General features: G+C 42.2%; 1 protein-coding gene across 2 annotated transcripts; it reads left to right on the top strand.

Annotated features, from left to right (window-relative positions):
* The first annotated feature begins 200 nt into the window (after positions 1 to 200).
* FDX1 (ferredoxin 1) lies at positions 201 to 15701 on the top strand. 2 transcript variants are annotated; one of them, XM_041487193.1, is made up of 4 exons: positions 201 to 501; positions 6348 to 6472; positions 9252 to 9381; positions 15339 to 15701. In XM_041487193.1, exons 1-4 carry the CDS (start codon positions 332 to 334, stop codon positions 15364 to 15366), a joined length of 453 nt encoding a protein of 150 aa, XP_041343127.1. In that variant the 5' UTR covers positions 201 to 331; the 3' UTR covers positions 15367 to 15701. The 2 variants fall into 2 exon arrangements, with proteins under 2 accessions (XP_041343127.1, XP_041343128.1); XM_041487194.1 differs by having other exon boundaries at positions 12635 to 15701.
* Positions 15702 to 24441: the final 8740 nt, after the last annotated feature.

Genomic DNA, 24441 nt, shown 5'->3' with positions numbered 1-24441 from the left:
ACTCCGCTCTCCCGGGAAGGGAAGAGCCAGCGCTGGGATCTGCAGCGGGACAGCACGAGGGCACCTGAGGCCACCTGAGGCCACCTGAGGCCAACCTGAGGGCACCGGGGGCGGGCCCTCGCTCAGGCCCCGCCCCTCCGCGCGCTGCCGCGCACTTTGCGTAACCCCGCGGTCACGCCGGCGGGGGCGGGTCGCGCGCTGCGTAAACGGCTGCGAGAATCGCCGCCGCGCGCGCTGCAGGCGTAAGCGGCGGGACTTTGCCCCCGCCCCGCCATCGCCGAGCTCAGCGCTCCCGTCCCGCCGCCGAGCTCAGCGCTCCCGTCCCGCCGCCATGGCCGCCCCGGGGCCGGCGCGGCTCTTCCGGGCTGCCGCCGCTTCCTCCCGCCGCTGGCTCTTCTCTTCCACCTCGCCGGCAGCCGGGCCGAGGCCGGGCTGCAGCGGCGCTGCCGCTGCCGGGAGGGCAGCGCGGCCGTTCAGCCTGTCTGCCCGGGCGGTGCTCAGGTAAGGGGGTCACGGCCGTGAGGCGCCGGGCGGGCTCCCCGGGGCGGCTGCCCTGAGGAGCCGGGCCCGGCCGGGTCTCGGCGCTGCGGGCAGCCGGGGCCAGCGGCTGCCTGTGGCACGGGCCGCCCGAGCCGGGCTGGAGCGGGATGACCTTCCCGCCGTGCCCTGACGGTCCTGGCCCCCTGCGCCCCTCACCGGTGCTTGGCGGTGGCACCGAAGCGCTCTGGGCGGCCGCCCCACCGCGCTGTGCCCCGGAGGGCTCTGCCTGCGCTGCGGGTTGGCTCGGGCCAGGCCCCGCAGCGGCCCCCGGCGCGGCTGAGACTCAGGGTCGCTGTGACCCGGAGCCCCGTTGGCATGGCTTGTGACGTTATGGAACGCTAAACCAGCGTTCCCGGGGCTTAGCCTGGCTTTCTAAGAGATTATGACCTTATTAAATTTGCACTCGTTTTTCTTTTTTTTCTGTTGTTTGGTTTTGTTTGGTTTCTGTGGGTTCTTTTTCCCCGTGAAAGTCTGCTTGGACTTGTGGTAGAAGTACAGCACATATCAGAGAGAGCCTAATACTTCAAATGTCTTCTGCCTTTGGTATAGTTTTTCTGTACTGAAGAGCACTTTTGCATCTTTCTTCATGGAAGGACAGTGTGTGACACATAGTGCCATGATTTAGGTGACATGGTCATGTCCGTAATAGCTTGGACTTGATGATCTCAGAAATCTTTTCCAACCTGATTGATTCTGTGGTCCAGTCTAAATGTGCAGAGCTCCTCCTCTCCTCACCAGTATGTATGAGTAGGTATTTCAGAATGCATTTCAGAATATTACACAGTCCATAGCTGTAATTTTGATGCTTATTACAGGCAGTCACAGATTGTTTATGCTCTGCCCTCTGGCTTGTTGTTTATGTATTCGAAGATTGGTCAAGTGTACAGCTAACTTTCAGTATTTAAAAAGCAGAAGTTTTAAAAGCCTGATGTGCTTGGTTGCCAGAGAAGTTTCCTAGACTTGGAACAGGACTCACAATCAGCAGCCCAGCATCAGGGGTGTAGCCTGGCCTGTTTCCAGAAGATTGAGATAGTGTCCTCGACATCAGAGCTGTCTCAGTAGTTTGCTTCTGAACTCTTTTGTAGGTGATCTCTGCCTTTGTTCCAGCAGATACTTTTAATATGGAGGGAGACTTTGCTAGCCTAGGACTACCATATGAGATGAGTAAGTTGCTAGTCAGATCTATTCTCTGAGGGATCTTGCTGGTGACCAGTTGATTTTTGAGATCCTTAATTTGCAGTTTTTAATTACAAAAATTAAAGTTGTGACGTGTTGACGAGTCTTTTTAAAAGTTATTAAAATAATTGAAAAAAGAATCCTATGAAGGGAAAGCATTTCCTTACCTAATAGTAATGTAAGGCCTGTAATCCCCTCGTGTCTTTCACAAACAGGCTGAATACAGAATGGAATTTATTTACATTCATTTAGCAAGCACACCAGCAAAAAAGCTTATGCAAACAAGTGTTTCCAATATTGTTTATATACTCAGTGTCATAACCTGGCTGAGCGAGTTGGGAGAAAAGGAAAGTTCTTGTATATTATTGTTTTCTCCATTTATGCTTAAGTTACTTTCTCTGGGCAAAATATTTGAAATCCAGTTCCTGATCTTATATAATCTGCCAGTGTTAGTTCAGTAAAAACATACATCATTGTTTGTGTGTGTAAAATTAGCTGTGTTTGTGTCTAGAGGATGAAGACGTCACTATACAAAACATTCCCTGAGGTGGTTCCTGTGAGCAGAGGTTTCCAAGGGTTTCAGTGGTGCATCAGGCATTATGTTTTCATTTCCATTTCCTCCTTTCTCTTGCTCCTTTTTAATTCCTTATTCTTCCTTTCAATTTCATGGTGAACAGTAGTTATTTCAGAATTCTTTTATACCAATCTCGCTATCTGTGCAATGTTTTTCGTGCACAGCATAATAATTGCATGCTTTAAAGATTAGTTCAGATTTACAACTTCTGTTGATTGAGGTCTGTATAATTGTTTAATTAATGGAACTCCTCAGGCAATTAGGGCTGTTGGATTTGCTGTTTATTAAAAGATCTGAGACTAACAGAGCTGGTCTTACCATGTGCAATACCAGATTAAAATTATGTTTTGTTTGGAGGAATGTAAGAGGTGATTCTTAACTTGGAATTAATAGCTGAAGATTCAAAAGGGTAATTCTTTTAAGGGGGAAGAAGTAGTTCTTGAGACTTTTGCAGTATTTACTACTATTTGCATGAGAGGAACAAAAAACACCATTTACAGCTCTCTGGTGCTCCTCTGTGCCTTTGAAGTATGCCTGATTTAGGGGAACGCTGTGAAGCTTGATAGAAAATGTTGATAGGACTGTGGCAACCATGTGAAGAAATTAACTGTATTTTAGATCTGGTGAAAAACGTTTATCTGAGCATGGATTGGGAGATTTGTGCTTCATGCGGATAACATGGAATAAATTGTGCTTTTCCTGATAATCCTGAGGCTGTTCATTCTTGCACGGACCTGGCTCGTGTTTCATGTTAATTGCCTGTGACTGGTTTGCAGCATGTTGGCATTTGGATTGTTTGCATAAAGATAAACAACTACGTCTGAGTGGACAAACCCCATGTTATTGGAGATTTATGAAGCCTAAATATTGTTTCATATGGGTGAGATTTTTATATTTTTAATGGTATCCCCCAGTCATTGAGAAGATTGGCTCAGTGTGTGTTTTGAATGTCTGACTAGTCTGATTATTGCATACACACACTTCTGAAAGTATTTTCACCAAGTAAAGCACCAGAGATGCTGATAAATATTTTGGCTAAGAGAAGAGTGATAGAAGGTGGCAATAGCAAAAACCCAGATCTACTGAAAGACTTAAGAAGGCTATACCTAACTTTACGCAAATAAATAAGTTTTAGTTTCGATTGTAAATCAGGGTGGATTAGGTCCTGTCGAAAGATTAATGACTGTGTCAGTTTTTACCAAAAGTCAGTGACCTGGTGGTGATCCTTCTGTCTGTCCCCTTGCTGCATGCCACACCACGAGGCACGCACAGCCACAGTGCAGGTCCCCAGCTGGCTGAAGCAAATATCAGGTTGCCCTTATCGACAAAGGGATCCCATTGCTGCTTCCTTGTTTTTGTTGTGGGCAGTGGCACTTTCGTCAGTTTTCCTTTCTGGTCCAGTTGAGTCTACTTTGTTTTTGTGGTTGATTTTCATCCACATTAGCAAAAGGAGTTGGCTTGTGGTAATACTGGTGTAAGGATGATGGCAGGGTGATTTGGAGTGGGGATCACCCAAACGCACATTTTTATACTGAAAAGAGATTGTTGCATGATTCTTAATCTGATCATGAGACCCAGATTCTGTCATTGCAGCATGAAGTTGCAGTAACAGAGCCATTTTAAACTGGTGTAAATTTCATCGGAGAGTCAGGTCTGACTCTGCTGGTTCTGACATCTGTGGGGTTATTGACCTTGGATTTCAGCCAGTGCATTCCCAAACAGAGGTTACTGCAGGACATTGTGAGCGCTGGAGAGGAACAAAGGAGTGGGGGCGGGACTGTTCCTCTCTGGCACTGTGGTTCTATCAGATTCAAGTGTAACCACAGGCGAAGACAGTTTCAAGTGTGTTTTGCAAACTGGGAGGCAGTTCACTTGTCATTTACGAAAGTTGCAGGGATCTAATGGATGCCCAGACATCTTACTGTTTGGTCCATGGTACTTGCGAGTGCCTAATCCTACAATAAAGCATATGTTTAGGATGTTGGAATAAATATTTAGTACTTGCCATGTCTATACCTTGGCAGAGCATACCCAGAAATGCAAGTACATATTGCATTGTGTCTCTTGTCAGCATTGTTTTTGTCGTGTTGACAGAAATATTTCAGCAAGGGAGAGTGTACTTTGAGCTCTGGAAGGGCTTTTTGAGGCAGTTTAAAATTACACTGTCAGACATTAGCTTAGGCTCTCAGAATGTGAATCTGTACCTTTCCAGATGCAGTCTAAACCCATCTGTCTTAAACTCCCAAGGAGGTGGTGAATTCTGTACTAGTTTACCTAAGTGGGTGCTTGTTTCCTTGGTTCTGCTGTGGGAGGTGTTAACATAGCCGAGGAACAAAATGAAAAGCAGAGTGCTTTCTTAAACCCCCACAGAATGGTTTGCTGATGGTCCTTGGATATCACAGGTGACTGTGCAGTGGGAATCCTATTTTGTAAAGATGCATCTTTAAAATTTCTGAATGTTTTTATAGTACATGCTTTAAGTTCATTCTGCAAGTCAGCAAGGTCAACCCTTCATTATCAATTATAGTTTTGGAATGAATTTATAGTTAGTGGTGGCTTGTGGCTGCCTTCTGGAGAGTGGACTGAGGGTTGATAGGAGAAGAACTGAACACAACATCATAATAAATATTCACAGAGCACACTGATGCCAATGGAACTTGAGTTGTGGCAAGAGTATGAAGTCTATAGCAACAAACATTTGTTGTTGTTTCATAACAAGCCAGGACTCAGATTGCTAAAAACACATTCTTTTACAGACAGATAGAAAAATATTTTGTTCAATATATTGATTTTTCAGCATGGCCACTTTCAAATTTTTTCTTTAATATTCAGATGTACAGGTTAGACTTTTCCAGGGCATGACTTGATTTTTGACTTGTCTTATGACATAAATCACTCAAGGCCCACAGTTAAGAGTATGGGTAATATGAAACATGTGGTTCTTAAACAGGGATTTCACATGGAGGCATAAAATTTTTAATTGGCTTTTTAGTTGTTCTATTTTTATCTGTCATCTCTTGGTAGATTTCTTCACTGTCTATCCAATAAGTTTTTGTTTTGCTCACTTACTGTAGGAAAGAAAATAATCTGTTTAAAATGGAACATACTGTTTGTTATTAGTATATTTAAAGCTTTCCTTTAATTTGTGTGTGAAGTAAAGTAATGTGGAATGCAGAAAATAATTTTTTTAATGTTAAAAGCATTAATCTTAAGATATTTTTGTGCAGAGTGCAAGTTAATTTTTTCTTAATTAAACAGTTGTCTGGAAAGAAAAGGCAAAAAATTGCAAAACCTTCTTTTCTTGAAACCAGTGTAAAAACCTTGTACTTCACTAGAATTAATATTTACAATATTTTACAGTGTAAAAACCTTGTACTTCACTAGAATTAATATTTATTTACTTCTAGTGAAGTACAAACCTTGTACTTCACTAGAATTAATATTTACAAGAATTAATTCTAATATTAATATTTGTAAATATTAATATTAGAATTAATATTTACAGACTCGGAGAGTCTGTGCCTAAAAACAGCAGAAGGTTATTGGACTATTTCCATATGTGAGAAGAGAGAAGAATTAAATTTTGGAACTAATAAAGTGAAATACCTGAAACTCTAAACAGAAATGGGAAAATTTAGAATTTATCTTAAATGATAATTATGAGAATGACAGAAAATTCATAAATCCAAAGCAAGAGTTCACAGAAAGGTGATGAGAGAAACATTTACAATGAGCTTATTTATTTGCTAAAAATACAAATATTGTGCCTAAAATAAACTGTCTTGGTGAAAGGCAAAACATCTGGATCCCATATAGCTTGTAGTGACAAAACAAACACCGAGGTTTGGTTTTTTCCTTATTTTTCATGGTCTTTGTTCAATGTACAACAGTAAAAGCCTGTACACGTTAAAGCTTTTAAAAGCCAATAAGTTAGATTTCTCTTTTCTTGGAATTGATAGTAGTAGTATCAACTCTTACTTTACTAGTATTCAATCAATTCTAAAGTGCTAAAAAATTCTAGCATTCTTTAATGGTATTATATAATTTTATTTTTCAGCTCAGAAGATAAAATAACTGTTCATTTCATAAACCGTGATGGTGACAAACTAACAGCCAAGGGAAAACCTGGGGATTCACTACTGGATGTTGTTGTTGACAATAATCTAGACATAGACGGTTTTGGTAAGTAGATTCATTGAATATTTCCTTCAGTGTCTAGAAATTATTTCTCTTTATGCATAAATATTTATAGTGTCATTTATAGTGTCAGTTGGACTCAAGATCATTGAGTCCAACTGTAAATATTTTATATGTAAAACCTAGCTGAACTTCACTTAGGTTTTCTCCCCTTTTTTTCCTCTGGCTGGTGCGTGGAATATTTTGCTTCAAGTTTTAAAAAATACTTGGGGTGGTCTGGGCTTGAGTATTATAGAGGGGAATATGCACAGAGTGCTGTTAAAGTGGAGTCTGAAACATGCCACCTGCAGACCTCTCTGAGCTGAAAAGTTCTGTTCTGGAGGCAACACAGAGCTGGTGCATTTCTAACAGTGCCTGCTTACTTCTGTAGTGCCAGACTGTCTCAGTTTATTATCAGGCTATTTGTAGCATCACCACAACTATAGCAGAGGAGTTTGGAGTGAAAGAAGCAACCAAATCAGTGTCAGTTAGCAGGGAAGAGCAAGGAGTTTAATTCTTATTAAAGAACTGGGGTAAATGAGACCTTGTGAAATTCTGACTTGGTACGAGTTCTGTTTAAAATCAGAACAGGAGGAAGTTACAACTTCTCCCTATTTCTTCAAACCTCTGTACTTTTCATAGTTGGACTCATAGGATGGTTTGGGTTGGAAGGGACCGTGAAGATCGTTCAGTTCCAAACCCCCCTGCCATGGGCATCTTCCACCAGCCTTCATTGCTCAAACCGCTAGACCACATTGCTCAAAAGTGTTAGGTAGTTGCAATTAAATACCTTGGGAAGGTATTTATATGAACACGAGCTGAAAAATTAATAGAACTAAAGCAGAAAGTGGTAGTACATTTTTCAGAACTGAATGCATGATGTGAAGCAATTGGTGGGGAAAAAAAAGCAGCAGAGTATTGTAGCACAGTTTGAAATTTGATGTGTATTTTAGTTAAATGCGAAGAAATGTTACCGCTAGTAATAAAATCTTTTATAAGATTTTAAACCGTATATTTAATATCTGAAACATTTTTTTATATTTGGGGAAGAAAAACTGTCTCAAAAGTTTGTGTTGCATCTAGCTTTATGTATCACTTATTAAGTTACTCATTTAGGCTTATGGCTGGTCTGCTTGTATTCTACAGTAAATGTTCTCTTGTCAATGTCAGCTGTGTTAGAGCATTGTGGTAAAGTGGGAAAGGCTGTCAATAAAAGGAAGCCAAACTGAAAATTTGGAATACTGTTACAGTCTTTAATTATAATATATGCTAGTCCCATTTAAATAAGTGCTTGCTAATGAAACATTGCACTAGGACAGAAATAATATAGTAAAAATGCATGTTCCATGTTTAAGAAAAAAGTAATGAGGGAAAAGTAAAATCTAAATTCTGCTTATTTACTTCTATCACTAGGGGGCATCCCATGTGCATTAACAATAATAGAAATATCTTTGTATAAAGGCTTACAGATCTGTTGAATGGTTCAGCTGCACTCAATTTGTTATTGCCAGTTTTATGGCTGTGGAAAGACCTTCCACTGTTCAAAGAGATTGGTCAGTGTTCTTTCCTTCCCCCCTCAACCCTTCCCTCACTTCCCCAACATAAATGATCCTTAAGCTGCTGATAGGACAAATTTTATGTTTGGCACTTTAATTAAGCTCTGCTTTCTCATATGTATTTGAAGACATGATATAATTCAAAAATCAAATGTATTACAGTGTCGTGCTCACCTGGAATACACACTTTTGGTTCTGTAGCAGCATGGTGCTTTCTGCGTGGTTCTCATGGTCTAATGATGAGTTCCACCATTTCTTTTCCTAGCAGTGGTTATACATACAACCATGCTTCTTGTATTTCCGTGATTACAAAGGTGATGTGTTCACGGTAGTTTTGGTTCTGCTCTCCCTAGAAATAAGTAAATAAGTGAAGATTGGTTAATGTGTTATCTGATTCTCTTGTATAAATTTAAATTAGAGCCTGAGGTTTGTGATCTCCACAGTATTTAGCTGCCCCACTCTTCTTGAAGGTGCATATTTCTTTTTCAACACTGTGGAGGACTTAGTGCCAGCCCAAGACACAGCCCAGTACAGTGACAAATTTGTTGTGGTTCAAACTTTTACTGTGCTGTGGTGACCTAATTGCTGTAGCAGTAGGTGGAGTTGGTGCTTGTGCTGCTCTGCTCCAGCAACTTGTTAGGTCCTTGACTTATACTGGAACACCTCATAATCCATGTAGGCCATCTCTCTCCAGCCTGACTACCTTTGTTATTGTCAATTAGTGTTCTATTGAGTGAGAAGAAATAGGTGTAAAATCCCTCCTTCCTGTACTTCTAAGGAATTGTTTTTGTGTAGCAGGTGTCTGCTGCTGGGCATCTAGACAAAACCTTCTCAAAACCTTGGGAAAGAGTGAGATAAGAAGGATCATCATTGGAAATAAATGAAGTAGTGTTGATTGACAGCATTGTCTGCTTTTGCATTCTTATAGTAGAAAGCTATTCTTTCTTTAAATGGTGGGAAGGGAATTAGTTAAATATTTTAACTGATTACATAGCATTTTTTTAGCTAATTACTTAGCATTTAAGTAAATCTTAGTGCTATAGTAACTGTAGAAATGCTATTAATAGTTGAATGCAGAGTAGGTATATGAATGTGGGAATATACAGAACATTACTTTTGCTAATTAACTGAGACTTCTTGTATGAAACAAACACACAGAGGATTTCTTCTGAAATTCAGCTGCAATTTGAAACTTGGATTTTCTATTATCTTGATTTATTTTTCTTTAGGTGCATGTGAAGGAACGCTAGCCTGTTCAACTTGTCATTTAATATTTGAAGACCACGTATTTGAGAAACTAGATGCAATTACTGATGAAGAAATGGACATGCTGGACCTGGCCTATGGCCTCACAGAAACGTAAGGCAACATAACACTTCCCTACATTACTTCTTCAGAGAATGGGAAGAAAGGTTTGCACATGGGGCAGTCCAATATTCTTGGAGCACCTTAATCAGCTTTTAATCAATAGCTGGATTCTGTTACACAAACGGGAATGCCAAGTTTACATGTTGTTTGTCTGAATTAGTATTAAGAAGATGTCAGTATTGTTTTTGTGGCTGAAAAATGTCAGTACTTGATCTTCAGAGGGGTCTGGTGCAGAAATGTTAGGACTAAAGTATAACTGGAAACCCAGTTCCTTCCACATGAAAGCTCTGCCACTGCTGTCCTGTGTGTGGATTTTCTTATTCTTGTTTCTCCTCCCTTCTGTTTCCTTTCCCTTGTTAGTCTGTAGCTAGTTAATGTCTTTTATGAATGTGTTTATGTCAGTGTTTTAGGTTTTGGTCAGATCTTCTTTTCAGACTCACAGAAGGCTTGAGGTTGGAGGGGACCTCTTGAGGTCAGCTGGTCCAACCACTGTTCAAGCAGGACCACCTAGATCCAATGCCCAGCACCATGTCCAGGGAGCTTTTGAATATATCCAAGGATGGAGACTCCACCTTCTCCAGCCTTTCTGGTATTTATGTACCAAGGTTTGCTAAGATCCTTCCTGCAAGCCTTCTCTAGGACAAACAGCGTAGAGATATGTCGGTGTACATACTTATGTTTTGACTCATATCACAGTGCTCCTTGTGCACACAAACCAGATTTCCTTTTGGGAGAAACTGATCCTGAAGTGTGCTCTGACTGCTGATAGGCATTAGGATTAGACTAGTGGTACTCTAAACTAAGCCTCTGCTCTGCATCACCCCCACCATCACACATCCTGTAGTTAGGGTGTTAATCCTCATCAGAGACCTGTTCCTGGTGGGCTGTTGTACTAGCTGGTGCACAAGTAGCCTTTACCACAGAATATGCTCACACAAACAGTAGGCAGCTGTGTCTTAGGAGGTTTCATAAGCCCATTCCTTCATGTATCAACAGAACTGCTTGTTGAAGTTTTTGATAATCTTTCCAGTTATGTCAGAGGCGTTATACCTGGTCTGTATAGCATAGTTTGTGTTCTCTGCAAAGTACTCTGAATTAACTTGTCTGTCTCCTTATATCAGTAAAAGGAATCCAATACTCACCATTTCTACATGACACTTTCTCACTTCAGCCAAATTTGAACATTTATGTGAGGTTGGAAAGGCAAAGAAGTCAAGCTATGAGAAAATTGTAGCTTTTTGTTTTATCATTTTTCCTGTCTCACAAAAACCCATTTTCAGTTTTGAGAAAAAACCATAGGCCTATTAAGCCTGCCATCTACCATAAGAAAGAGTAGCTTTTAGGCTCAGGGCCAGAATAATTCCCGAATAGCTCTGGAGGCATATGATCTAATAAAAACCCTTTTTTCTTTGGCTGCCTTTTACGTAAAGGTTAAAAGCAAGGAGATTTTACCGAAGAATTGGAAAACAGTAGCAAACCAGAGCTCTCTCTTCAAGTGTCTAAGTTCTGTCATAGTTATAAGCATAGCAGTTTATTCTTGTCAGTGACTTTGTATTTGGGAAAGTTTCAGCCAGCAACTGCCATGAAAGCTCATGTTTTTTAAAAGGAAGGATTAATTAGGTTAAAATGAAATTTTGATTAACTACAGAACAGTAGAAAGTAGTAAGATGGGGGAGTGCAAACCCTGGCAAGTTAAAATAATAATAACAAAAAATAAGATAAGAAACCGCTTGCAAAAGTAGGCAAATATTTTTGTTTCTAACCTATCAGCAACAGGAAACTTTGTCTACATGCCGAGCCAATGGGTGATGTAGAAGGTGCACATAAAATAGAAAAAGGTAACATAAAAGTCAAGTTTCTTTTGCATTGTTATCTCTAGAGGTTTTATGAGCTGTCTGTGTACTGGAAGGTTTCTTTGCACAGGATGTCCTGGTGTATTCTGTGATCTTCTTTCAAACCAATGTGTCCATAAAAGTAGTATTACTCATACTAATTAAAAACCTAAAAATTACTTACATTATTCATATAAGTCACTGAGATGAAGAAAGATCTTGCAGTTCATGCAGTTTACTTAGGTCTAGAAATTGTTTACTAAATTTTGAGGTGCAACAGCATAAGAGCGGAGGCCTGTAAAGGCTAAGTAATTGGTTAAACCACCCTACCCCAATCTTTTAACAAGAAGTATTAAGCTGCCTGGTAAGAGTATGTGAGTATGTGATCAACAGCATGATGTAAAAGTGATTTGTGCTAGGTTTTAATTAGTGTCAGCATCCTTGTGAAAGACTTAGGAAAACACAGTGAGGAGTAAGGGTTGTTTACGGTGCTGTGGTAATATCACCTGCCTGTGAAAACATGCAAGAGGATTTTATGCTCTTGAGCAATAGGAAATGACATTTGGAGTTAAAAGGCAAATTCATATGGATACATGCATATGGAGAGATGGATAAAGGAGTGGGAACTTCACATTCTTGAAACAGGCTGTCAGCTAGTTAGTGTCTTGCCAGGGACTGGTGCTATGGAACATTGCCCATCCTTGCTGATATCTATGCTTAAATACTGAGACATGGACATTGAATTAAAGTTATCCCAGCAATAAAAGCAGCTTGTGATGTCTGCAGAGTTTTGTTGTTGTATTAAATCTTCTGGTTTTAATTGCTTATGTGCAACATCTGGTTTTCTTGTGCTGAATGATAGGTATAGAAATGAAGGATGACATCTCTGGTGCCTTGAGTGTGTTATCCTTCACCTTCCTATGTTTTTTGTCTCTTCACTCTTACTTTTTTGGCTTACACCCAATCTTCAGTTTTTTAGTTTGAGAACACTGAACTCTGGATGGAGGGGCTAGGCTTTGTTTTTTCTGAGGCTTTCATTCAGATTCATTGCCTTTATCTCTTCAGAGGTGCCAGGTGTCCCTTGGGAGATCAAGCATCACTCCTGCACTGAGGACTGACTCACTCGTGACCCACTGAAAAGGGAAGGGTCACCCATATCCTGCATGTTCTCAGTGAGCAGGAAGTACTCAGCTGCGGGACTTACCAGTGTGCTGAGCTCTGTTCTGGCTGTAAATCCTGGATATTGCCACAAATCCTTGTGCTGATGCACGTGGTTCACTCTGTGCTGGATTAAGGCCCTGCACAAGAGTGGCTGTTCCTAGTTCATGGCTGAGTGTTGGAGATGTAAGGGGGTAAATGCTGTGAGATTGTTGGTGGGCTAGAACTAACAGTAATGTCCTGTTTCCCCACAGATCACGTTTAGGCTGCCAAATCTGCTTGAAGAAATCAATGAATGATATGACTGTTCGAGTACCAGAAGCTGTGGCTGATGTTAGACAATCAGTAGATATGAGTAAAAACTCCTAAAAGAAAATATCCTAGGGGTTTTAAAGAAGCTTAATTATTTTTATAACTTATTTTTAAATGTGTAATTAAATATGGAAACTTACATAATTGTGAGTAATTTTATATGACTATCAATATTAGATTAATGCTATTTTAATTTTCTTTATAGAACCTCTTATATTTTTACGCTTAAAATGCAATAATACTTCTTATAAGTAATCATTGGATTATAAACATAAGCAAATGTATTACAGATTTCATATAACATTATTCTGCCAAAACATTTAATGATATTTAAAAACTGGATCACCTGTACAGGACTTCTCCTAAAACAAACTCTGAGCATTTCTAGGTGTCAGACCTGAATGTGTAAGAGAAAAGAACTTGTAGGACTGCATGGGGTCTTTTTGAAGTGTTGCCATTAAAGGTGGTGTGCTCAGAGCTAGTTAAAATTCTCAGTAAATATGATACTTCCTCAGCAAATAGTAGATTTTCAGGATAGAAATTTTCCAGACTTTGGAATCTTAATGAGATGTGGCAAATGTCTTGTGAAAATACTGCTAAACCCGTGAGTTCTAGGAGCTGTGTTACGGTTTAACCCAGCAGGCATCTAAATGCCACACAGCCATTCACTTGCACCCCACCACTGCCCCCCCACCTTCCAAATGGGATGGGGGAGGAAAGATGGCGGGGGGGGAAAGTAACATTGATATGTTGAGATAAAGACAGTTTAATAGGACAGAAAGGAAAACAACTGTAATGATGACAAAATACATAAAACTTGTGAGGCACAACACAATTGCCCACCCCCTGATGACTGATGCCCAGCCAGTTTCTGGGCAGTGACTCCAGACCAGCTTTTGCCCCAGCTGATCTTTTGAGCATGACACCATATTGTGTGGGACCTCCCATTGGTCACTTGGGGTCAGCAGTCCTGGCTCTGTGCACCCCCACAAGGTGAGGTGAGACTCTGAAAAGGCCTTGACTGGGTTGCTGCTAAGCCGTGTTTACATTAAAACACCAGTGTGTTATCAACATTATTCTGATTCTAAATCAAAACAGCACTGTACCAGCTACTGGGAGTAAAATCAGCTCTCTCCCAGGTGAAACCAGGACAGGCTGATGCAGGATGTTGGCATGTGCAGCTTAACCCTGGCCCAAATAAGATGTCAGTAAACCTCAATAATATTTACATTTGACTGCACCACAAATACCGTGGTAGACCAGGCTTAGAAGAATGAATCCTTGGAGCTGTGTAATGGGAGAACATACACAGTGGAATTACAATTTACCCATCACAAACTTATTCTCTGAATATGGCTGAGTTGGGATTGAACAGGGCAGTGTTTATCAACATCAGATTTGTTCTGAAATCTTTATTCCTTTTTAGTTTTGACCTTGTGCAGGAAGCAGTCTGACATTAACTAGGGTGTTCAGCTTGAAGAAGTTGGTTGATTCTGGGCCTTGCTTACAGGATCATTTCAGTAATGGTTGATGCGAAATGACCAAGTTTATTTGTTTCATAAAAATGGCCTAGGTTCCCCAGAAGGTACAGGGACGCCCCTGTGGTGAGATGTGTCTGCAGTGATGATGAAGAGCTGCCAGCTGAATATTGGTTTAGTCTTTCTAAAGTAGCCCAAATAAAATGTTTCTAAGACTACTATGATCTCCAACTTTACATAAATGCTTATGTGAACTGGTTATCACCAGTAGTTATTAACTTTTGATTTTTTTTGGCATTTATATAAATATATATAAACAAACCATGTGTTTTGCATTTGGATCATCTAATGTGTTCATTAATGGTTTGAACTGGTAACAATGCCATCTGGACATCTTTTCTTGTATTGTTATATGTATGGAGAAGAGAAAAATTATTTTTCCAGTGTCAAATATTGGGATTATTTTGAGCTTCATGAAGAGGAAAAAAAAGTTCCTCTTTGTTATAAGAATGAATATTTTCTAGAACTGTATTGAAAATAGATGTGTGTTAGATTCTTTAATTCCCTCTTAGTTACCTCATTTCCTTCTGTTACCTTTCAACTTTGACCTAATGCAAGGTATACTAATTGCAGTCTGCTCAAAACTTAATCATGTAGGGGTTTCAGAATACAATTCTGATGTAATCTGATTCAAACTAAAACTTCAGAATTAAAATTTCCAGGCTTTTATGAAGGGCAGAGAGAGGAAGGGTAGGCATAAGTTGAAGAAATGTTCTGAAGATGCTGCTGTCTTCTTTTTCTGCTGCTGTGACACTAACCATGACTGAGAGGTTGCCCTTACACAGTCAGACATTAAGGCTTGTATTGCCTTTGTCCTGAGCTCATTCATATAGTTTTTACTATTAAATCTTGCGGTTTTGTTTTTTTTTTTTTTACATAAGACAGCTCGTCAGCTTCCAGGAGAGGAATCATGACTGGATCATGACTTGGGTCATGACTGGATGTGTTGTGCATTTGTACATCAGAAAGAAACATGAGGTTTCAGTATACCTGGGAGGTTTAGGGGTAGATGTTGATATTTATTGAGTTTTGGGCTCTTCTTGTTTTTTTGTTTTAGGCTTATGGGGGTTTTTCCCATTTTGGGTTATTTGTTTTTTTTTTAATACAGCACCAGGTACTACTTGTGGGAATCTTGAAGTGCTTAACACTGTGTTAAACAAATGTGGAACAGCTCCCAAGTGAGTTTTCTTTCCAAGCCAAGGTGGTTTCGTTGTGTGTTTCGTGTGACAGCTTCTCATTACAAAGACTTTGACTCTCCTACAGTGTGCCTGTGGAATGAATTACTCATCACAGCAAGGCAAAAAAGGACTCTTCGAAGTTAATTTTGAATTCTAGAAGTATCCCATGCATGCAAATGGAAATCTCAGAACAGAAAGGAACAGACTTGTAGTCCCCAAAATGCACAGCTCAGAGATACTAGTTTATTGTCAAAATTATTTGCAAATAAATCTTATTTTTAACTTCTTTCTGACACCTCTTGTTTTGTGGATTTTTCTTTCCTTCTTCTCTAAGCTATTGAATGTATTTTTGAGTGAAAAATGGAACTTACCCATTAATGGTGCACTTTAACGTGTAAGTATGAATTCTTGTGCAGTGACACAGTTATGGCATCAAAATTAGTTGAGTACATGTTTACTTCCCTGTTCAAATAAAGATTACAGGTAATTTGCTTTCTAAAATCATTTCCTTTCTCTGTTAAAAGATGGGGTCAGTGTGTTTCTTCTGTCTCTCTCCCCTCAAAAATAAGGAGCAAATCAAAACGGACTGTTTCCTTTGTGTTGTAAACTAAACTTCAGAAATCATACTCAGAAGTCTGGGGCTGGCACAGACCTTTATTTCACAAGCATTGAGGGAGTGGTGGGTAAAAAGGTCCTTTGGATTGGGTTGTGTTTGTGAGAAAGGCCAAAACCATCCCTCTGCTTTTCAGGCGTGTGGGGGAGCTTGTCTGTGGCTCTAGACTGTTCCTTCCTCTACCGCCCTAACCCACAGTCAGGCCCAAGCCAGCGGACTCTGTGACATTTTGTGGTGTGTTTGTGTGGTGTCTGAAGGGGAAAGAAGGGCGTGCCTTGCATCATTCCCACACCACCACATCTCCATCTGTCAGAAATTCCCATTATCTGGGCGGCAGGCTGTTGTGAGAGCGAAAAAGATAAGTTCTGTAGGCAGTTTGTCTTCTCAGACAAAAACTAAATTTGAAAGTTCATTGGTTTTGGCTATGGGGCTCCGGAGGATTTAAGACAGCTGTGTCCCAACCCAATTCACATCCCAGTTGGAGCAAAGTTGAAAAGGCCATGTCCAAAAAAGCTGCAGGGAAGAAGCAGTGCTTGCCCTTCTCATAGGTCCAGGCTGGAGTGTGAAGGAGATTTCCTACAGCCTATGTTTTGTCCTTGCACGGGACAATAAGGTATACAAAGATAGGGTATACAAAAAAATCCTTATTTCTTGGGGAAAAAAAAAAGGAGAAATAAATCTTTAAAGGAGGAGAGGAGATGTTCAAGCCGAGTCAGTGAGTTACCAAATAGTAGAAAACATTGGGAAGAGTGCAGATGCTTGAGATGATTTCTCCTCAAGTGATCTGAAAAGATGTGAGAGTGGGAATTTCCTGCGTCGTGGCCGGAGCTGTGGTCTCTCAGGGTGGCCGTGTAGCCCCGTGTCCTGCTGCGGGCTGCAGTGCCTCGGTGATTTCCCTCCCTGTTGTGCTGCTAGGAGAGTGACAAGAGGCACAGTCCATTCATAAGCAAACAAGCACTAAAAGTATAAACGATGGCATTAAAAATAACCCTGAGATTTACTTTCTAATCCACTGGCCACCATTTGCTTTTTGTGGAGTTAAGCAGAGGTTTTTGATGTGAAGTAGTCTACATTTCAAAATGTCTTTAAAAAGTAATTTCTAGCCAGCAGTGACTTAGCATTTGCAGCTTCAACTCTTCATCAAAAAGCTGTTGGCTTATTGTGCTCGACCAAGCGTCTCTGGGACTGCCCTTCACAGTTCTGGAAGCTCCCTTGACCCCAGCCCAGCCAGGAAAAGGCTACTCCGTGCATTTACACTGCCCCAGTGCTTCCATGTGCTCAGGTCCAGCCGGCATCACGTTCCCTGCGCCTACCCCCTTCCACAGCGCGGTTCCTCCTCCCCGAGCCGGCACTAGGGATCTGCGAGAGATGAGACAGTCTAGAACGGGGTCTGAGCAGACTTGGTGCCACCTTCTTTGGCTCCGCTCAGGTACGGCGGGGCCGTCCCGTTTGTGGCTCATAGAACGTGTGCTCCAGGCATTGCCTCGGCTGGTGCTGACCCCCGGCGGTAAATCCCTGCAGCACAGCGCTCCAGGGATTCAAACTCGCCCGTGGGAGCGTGCTAGGGCAGCCGTGTGGGACAGCCCTGGAGGGCGCTGCTCGCCCTGCAGCCGGCCCGGGTGTCCGGGCAGTGCAGGGAGCGTGGGGCTGGCGCTGGAAAAGCGCTATTGCTGCTTCAGGCCGGGCTGCCGCTGCGGCAGGGCTGGGCGTGTGTGCCAAATCAGCCGTAGCTGACAGGAGCCGCACAGATGCACGGACACACAGCCATCGCTCACACGCACACGGAACGCCTCGCCAGACATCTGCCCCGTGAGCCCCAGCCCCGCAGGCACCCGTGTCGCCCTGATTTTTAAAGATTTTTCTAAGCCTTCTGGTGTTTACATTCTTGTAACGAACTTTCTCACACACTTTATGTAAATAACTTATTGTTTTGCATTCTTTTATGAAGGAGGAGAAATTTGATGGACTGTTGGTTTGTCCAGTGTCATTGGAGAGGTGGCACTGTCACCCTCCAATCCACTGTCACTTTTGGAAATCTATAAATGTTGGAGTCAGAAAATAAACTTCCCTTTTACCTTGAAAGGAGCAGCGTGTCCCCATCGTGTTATTTCGTGTCCTATGGTGACACACCCGCACCTTCGGCCGTGAGCTGCTGGGGAGCCCTGCCGGTGGCCGTGGGACTGATGGCTTCCCGGGACAGCCCTGGGAGCAGCCCCATCACGGCTCAGGCGGCTCTGGTGCGGCCATGGGGGTTCCTTGCTTGTCACCGTGCGTCTCCTGCCATGTCTTGGTGGCAGTGATCCATCAGTCACACAGCCTAGCACTGTTCAGCGTGGGACATTTGCGCTCCTGGTTTCTCCAGCAAGTGGTACCAAGCGGGGATGCTGGTGCCATGTTAAGTGACCTCTTCCAGATGCACCAGGGAAGCCTGCAGGCACCTGTGGCGGCTGTACCTGCTCGCAGCTATGGCTGATGGGGTTCTCCTGTGGGCAGCAAACTGCCACTGGCAGCTGGGGAGCTGAAATCTCTGGGTTTGGAGAAGTCTGCCAACACCCGAGATCTTTACAGCAGCACACAGAAATGAAGGGGGAAAGCCAGTTACTGGGGAACAGGAGTTAATTCTTAGAGTGAAAGTACAGAGTAACCACCAGATATTTGCTGTGGTGTTTCACTGCTTATATAACTGGTTAATCAGTGCTGCCAACTACCCAGCACTGGGCTGCTCCTGGTTTACCATAAAGCCACCATATATAATACTTTTAATCCATTTCTACTTCCTTCCAGCTGAACAGTCTCCATAATGGCTCTAATCACAGGAAACTTGTAAGATTAACATTCCCCTGAGGGACAGGTACCAGAAGTTCTTACTCTCTGGCAAAATAATTTCCCCAAATCTTTTAGCTAGTGAGTAAAAAATCAGCTCAGCTTGAGCTGCAGTGTAACCTGTGCAAGTGGAACTGACCCAGGACGTGACGTGCTGCCCAGTGCAGGCACGGGCAGCAGTTTGTGTTTTCTGCAGTGAGATGCTGTTTACCAGACCAAGAGGGATTTTTTAGCTCCTTCAAATCTGGAGTGCACTCAAAAATACACAGGGAGGTCCTTTTGCTGTAAACTCATGTTCACCTTCAAGGCCAGATGGAGACCCATGTTAATTAAGGAGTTCATTCCTGCCAGAAAATTTGCATGGATGCTGCTCTGGCAGCATGTGTGAATCTGTAAACACTTGACCCAAATCCACTGAGGGAAGGAAAAGACCTTTTGACAATCTTTGCCACTTGCTCCTCACCTCTCCAAAATAAATATTTGGTTTAGCAAAATATATTTTGGTTTAGCAAAAGTGTTTAAACAAATTGCATTTGACAAAAGTCACAGTACTATTTCAAGAGTGAAAGCCACAATATTCCTTCAAGAGCACACTGAACGTTTAGATATTAAAAAAGCCCGCCTGGCCAGGCCCCACTGGGGCATGCAGTGAGCTCCCAGCCCTCTCTGCTGTTACTTCCTACGCTGAGTGTGCAGGAGAGCCCGTGATGTATTGACTGTTCCCTCCCACTCCATTGCCTGCAGCTTCTCATGACTTCCACTCACTCCGAGGGCACATCTGTTTGTCGTCTGCTCAATTTATGTCCTTTTTATGGTGTTCCTTTGTCAGAGAGACATCAGGTATGCTGCAAAAAATTTCTTTATACCACACAAGTCAATATTTGCATTGAAAGCAAGCTCTGCTCATTCCAATAATGAAAACACTCAGCTTTATCTTGCTTTCCAAGTGAGAGAACCATGATGCCCAGAATCCCGGTGGGGTAAAATGCTGGTAGAAATACAAGATCTGCAGGAGCTGCCAGAGGAAGCAGGGAAAGGGTGCAGGAGCAGCTCCTGGCTCCAGTGCCACATCACTGGCTGTGTCCCCTATTCCATGCCCAGGAGCTGCAGGAGGAACCCAGGGTTTGACCCCAGCAAGACACTGCTGCACAGCTCAGCACTGCAGGAGCTGCCCAAAGGAATTTGTGGAGCAGACATTCCCTGAGCCACACAAAGCCAGAAAACCTCAGGTCTCTGCTGCATGGCTTCTGCCAGAGCTCCTGGTGGAAGTGCTGGAGCTGCCTTGGGTGGGTGAGCAGAGAGCAGGAGACAATTTAATTGGTGACTGCACAAAAAAGCCACATCCAAACAGCTCCATCCAGCCCCATGGCCTCTGTGTGCTGCCTCTGCCAGGCACGGCTCTCTGCTCATGCTGCTGCCTTGGATGTGCTCCTTAGAAATATCACCATCATTTCTTCTGAAAAGATGAAGCAGCAGAAGTCTGGGACCTACTTCTCCACTTTCTCCAAGGTTATCCATGGCTCTGAGGCCATCTGGAATGTCAAAGTGCTCTTCTTCTAATTTCACAGCCTTGGTAGTAGGGCTTTTGAAAAAGATCCCCTTTGCTGACAACTTCTCCAGGTCCTGTCTGGGAGCTTTTTGCCTTCCAAACTGAATTTCAGGCTACAGTATTTTCACAATTATAATTTTTATCTTCTTGTGGAAAATGTAAATTAACTGCTGAATTTTTCTCATTCTTTTTTTCTAATTCTTTTTTTTCCTTGTGAAAAAAAAAAAAAGAAGTGTGGAATCTGAATATTTTTCTTTTTGTATTTCTCTTCACACACGCTCTTCAGTGAAACAGTTAATTTAGAATGTGTCTGCAGGAAATTATTTTTTTCTAATTCTCTTTTTTCCTTGTGAAAAAAAAAAAGTGTGGAATCTGAATATTTTTCTTTTTGTATTTCTCTTCACACACGCTCTTCAGCGAAACAGTTAATTTAGAATGTGTCTGCAGGAAATCAATTCTTGTTGGCACATGATGCCATTTAATTGTGGTACGCTTGTTCATAATGTTTCCCAAGTCTGGTAAATACTGAAATTATCTCTCTATAGCACAGGATCTAACAGGCCTTTTCTAATGTTGCATTATTTCTCAAAATGATGGACAGAAGGGTATAAACCCCAGCTATCTGCCTGGGGAGTGACACAATCTCAGAACAGTTTGGGCTGGAAGGAATGTTCAGAGATCACGGATTTCAGCCCCCAGTGCACTTGATGAGGCAACTGCATAAACTTTGTGCATCTGGTAAATTTCTTTCATAAAATTTTCAGTGTGTCTAATAAGATTATTGCTGAATTTGTCCTGATGTTTTTGAGGAAGTTGATTACTGAAATTTGGTGTGTTTTCACAGAGTTTATTAGTTTAATATGTTAAATAATTTGTGGCACATTGTAAAGCAGTTCTCTGTAATAATTTTTTTTTACTCCAGGAGGAGTAAAAAAAAAAAATTACTCCAGGATACCAGGAGTATTGCCCAAGACATTTTCTCAGTGGGCTTTAAAAGTGGTTTTACTGCTGTTTTTTCATAAATATAAATGCCAAGGATAAGGATTCAGTTGAAGAGTTAGTTCAAAGGTTATTCTTAGTGTAGAGCTTCTGGTGTGACATATGTGAACCCAATGTGTCCTACTCTGGCAATAGCTGAATAATCACCACGGGGATAAGTGGCTTTAGAAGGCAAAACTGTTCTCCTAGCAAAAGAAAAAAAGAATCCAGAGAAAGCTCTTCAGAGATCAAGGCTGAGAAGGAAAAATGATAATTGTTAGGAAACCACTCAGCTGGAAAAATAGCCAAGTCCATGGAGTCCATAATTTTTCGTATCTGAAATAATCACGAATTTCTCATTGACGTTTTACCTTTTGAAAGCAGCTGGATCCCTTGAGAATCAGGAGCTGAGAGCCAGAATTGGAGTGCTGTGAATGCACATCTCTTGTGAGTAACTGGGTTCTCCTGGGTGTTTATCAGCTCTCCCAGTTAGTCAGGTTTGGTGACTAATGGTCACTCAGTTTCTACCCAAATAACTTCTCACCTTATGTGTCTTGCTTCTGGTGATGAGATTGGAGTGGGTGGAGGTGCCTGGAGGGCCAGAGAGGTTGTGGGTAAAAAAACCCAACATAGGTCTAAGAAAAGTTATTTTTAAGTATGATCATCTAACTAGGTTGTAATTATTTAACATTTTTCAAAATGTACCCGGAAGGAGAAGAAACCTTTATGATTTGGGTGGATCTTTTTGTTTTCCTGTCAGTCTGCACAGAGTATGTAAATACTCAGATGCTATCATTTCTCTTGGGAAATTAAGGAATCTAGAGTGGGAGGATTAGAGACAGTTTTAATCACCCCTGGCTCTGCATCCAAGGGTGTTGTTTTGTGATTCATCTTCGTCATGGGCAAGGAGCTTCTATGCAGTGCCTCAGAAGGTGCAAACCCTTGGGTCCATTTCCCCCCACTGAAAGGTTGACTTTTAATCTCTCCATTTGTGAATCTTGGGCTGTTTTGGTACGAAGGGGGTTTGATGTGGTGCACCTCTGCTCCCAGGGCTCTGTGCCCACTCCTGCCTGCATTGTCCTGCCTGGCTGGCCCCTTTTGGGAGCCTGTGCCTCAGGGACACTGCTAGGGCACACTCACAGCCCTGTGACCGCCAAGGCACTTCTGTCTGGCAAAGCCCCTAGCAGTGACACAGGGTAAGGGGTGATCTGAGGAGTCTTTATGGCTCATTTCTTTCCCCTTAATCTCTGCAGGCAGGCTTTTTGTTTTGGTTTGGTTTGTTTTTTTAATTGTTTGGGGAGTTTTGATGAAGGTTGACAGTCAGACAGTCACCTTAGTCTGGCCCAGTGCTTCATGGCAGATCTTTCTGCTCACTATGTGTTTGCTGTGCCTGTGTGTGGTTTAGGATGGATCTACATTTTATATTTAATGGAGCTCTATGCTCAAAATATTTGCTAATCCCAGTTTTATCAGGGACTATGCAACCAAGCAGCTTCCTGAATCCTCTCTACCTAATCTTTGTCGTTCAAATGGAATTTGAAGCTCAGATTGACTCCTAAGCTCTTCTTTTTTATCATGTGCATTTCCAATTGATCTCTGAGTTGGATGTGTGTGTGCTGCTTTCTTGTTTTCCAGGTTAGGACAGTCCCCTTCACAACAGAGTACCTTTCTGTCTTAGGAAATGATCTTTGGAAGGTCTCCTGAGAGTGTATAAGTACAATAGTGTTGGAAACAGAAATGTGGCATTTATTTCTTGGGCCAAATATCAAGAGGCAAGCAGGGAGTTAAAAGGATAGTACAGAAACTGTGTTATTTAAATGTATTTAGTGGGTAATGCTGATGAGTGGTGAGGACATTATTGAAAAGCTTTTGTTACAGAGAAGGATAAAAATAGAATTAATATCTCCCACAGGCAATTACTTTTAAAAATCACAGCTTGTTCCCTGTCTCAGGAGCTCGGTGGGATGATGGAGCTCTTGCATGGGAACAGAAAGGACCAACATGAGAAAACTCGACTCCTCCTTTGTGCCAGATTTCTCTGTGTGAAAATTCCCTCTCCCCATCACAGTTTGCTCTTGCCTCTGCAAGACCAAGAGCAGGGCAGCTTGGGGGGTTCAAAGGGCCCATGCACACACAGCAGCCCCCTGGGCAGCCCAAGCAGGGGGCACGTGGTGAGTGCTGGCTGCTGCCAGAGGGTGGGATGCAGGGCTTCTGCCAAAGGCACCTCTGGCTTCAGGCAGCCTCTGGGATGGGCAGTGCACAAACCCCCTCCCTCATCACCCCAACACACCGAGGTCATGCCTAGCAGGTTTGTGAGTGCCTGTCAGTGCACTCCAGACAGTAGCAATGGCTACAGCTGGTCCTTCTAAGTCCCAGCAAATATAAAAAGTAGGGGGAAATCACATGGAATCAAATGGAACCTCTAATTCCATTTGAGACTTAATTTTCTGACTTCCTTTCTTGATGTTTCTAAAAGTATGTCATTTCTTGAAGCAAGATCTGACATAGAATTTTGTTTTGCCTTTTTCATCTAAAATCTCAGAGGAAAATCTGGACTTTCCTGGATAAAGAGAACAGAGCTTCAGCACTAAACCAGAAAAAATAATTTAAAAATCAATGTGTATTTATGAAATATTCCCATATAACTCAAACCCTTGTCTTCCAACAGAAAAATATTTTTACCAAGAATCTCCACCCAGCCTTTTGTGTGATCTACGGCATCACCTGCCAAGAGCACAATGTAACAGATGAAATCAAGCTCTGCAACCACAAGCCGCCAATCTCCCTTTTTGCTTGCAAAGGGCCGCCCTAGTCACTACTGCAGCAGTAATAATAATTGCCAAGAATTTGCATTTCTACTTATCCTAAAGCTTGGTGTTTCAAAGCAGACACTTCAGAGAACTAATTAGCACAGCGGTTCATTAAATCTAAAACATGCTCTGGATGGAGCATCCAGACTCTCAACCCATTTCCCAAAGGCAAACGCCTCCCTGCCTCCTTGTGCTTTTAGCGGTGTGAATCCCCGAGCCGCAGGAGCGTAGGGAATGCCGCTCTATGTCATCCGCCGGGA

The sequence above is a fragment of the Pyrgilauda ruficollis genome, unplaced genomic scaffold (genome assembly GCF_017590135.1).
Source record: "Pyrgilauda ruficollis isolate IOZ18807 unplaced genomic scaffold, ASM1759013v1 scaffold8, whole genome shotgun sequence".
NCBI lineage: Eukaryota > Metazoa > Chordata > Aves > Passeriformes > Passeridae > Pyrgilauda > Pyrgilauda ruficollis.
Note: the sequence above shows the minus strand (reverse complement) of the source record. Positions and strands in the feature narration are given on the sequence as shown.

Excerpts from the sequence above, each read along its gene's own strand:
- FDX1 (XM_041487194.1), top strand. The coding sequence starts at position 332 with ATGGCCGCCCCGGGGCCGGCGCGGCTCTTCCGGGCTGCCGCCGCTTCC. Across the intron at positions 502-6,347 it reads TCTGCCCGGGCGGTGCTCAG|CTCAGAAGATAAAATAACTG; the intron begins GTAAGGGGGTCA and ends TTTATTTTTCAG. Across the intron at positions 9,382-12,634 it reads GCCTATGGCCTCACAGAAAC|ATCACGTTTAGGCTGCCAAA; the intron begins GTAAGGCAACAT and ends GTTTCCCCACAG.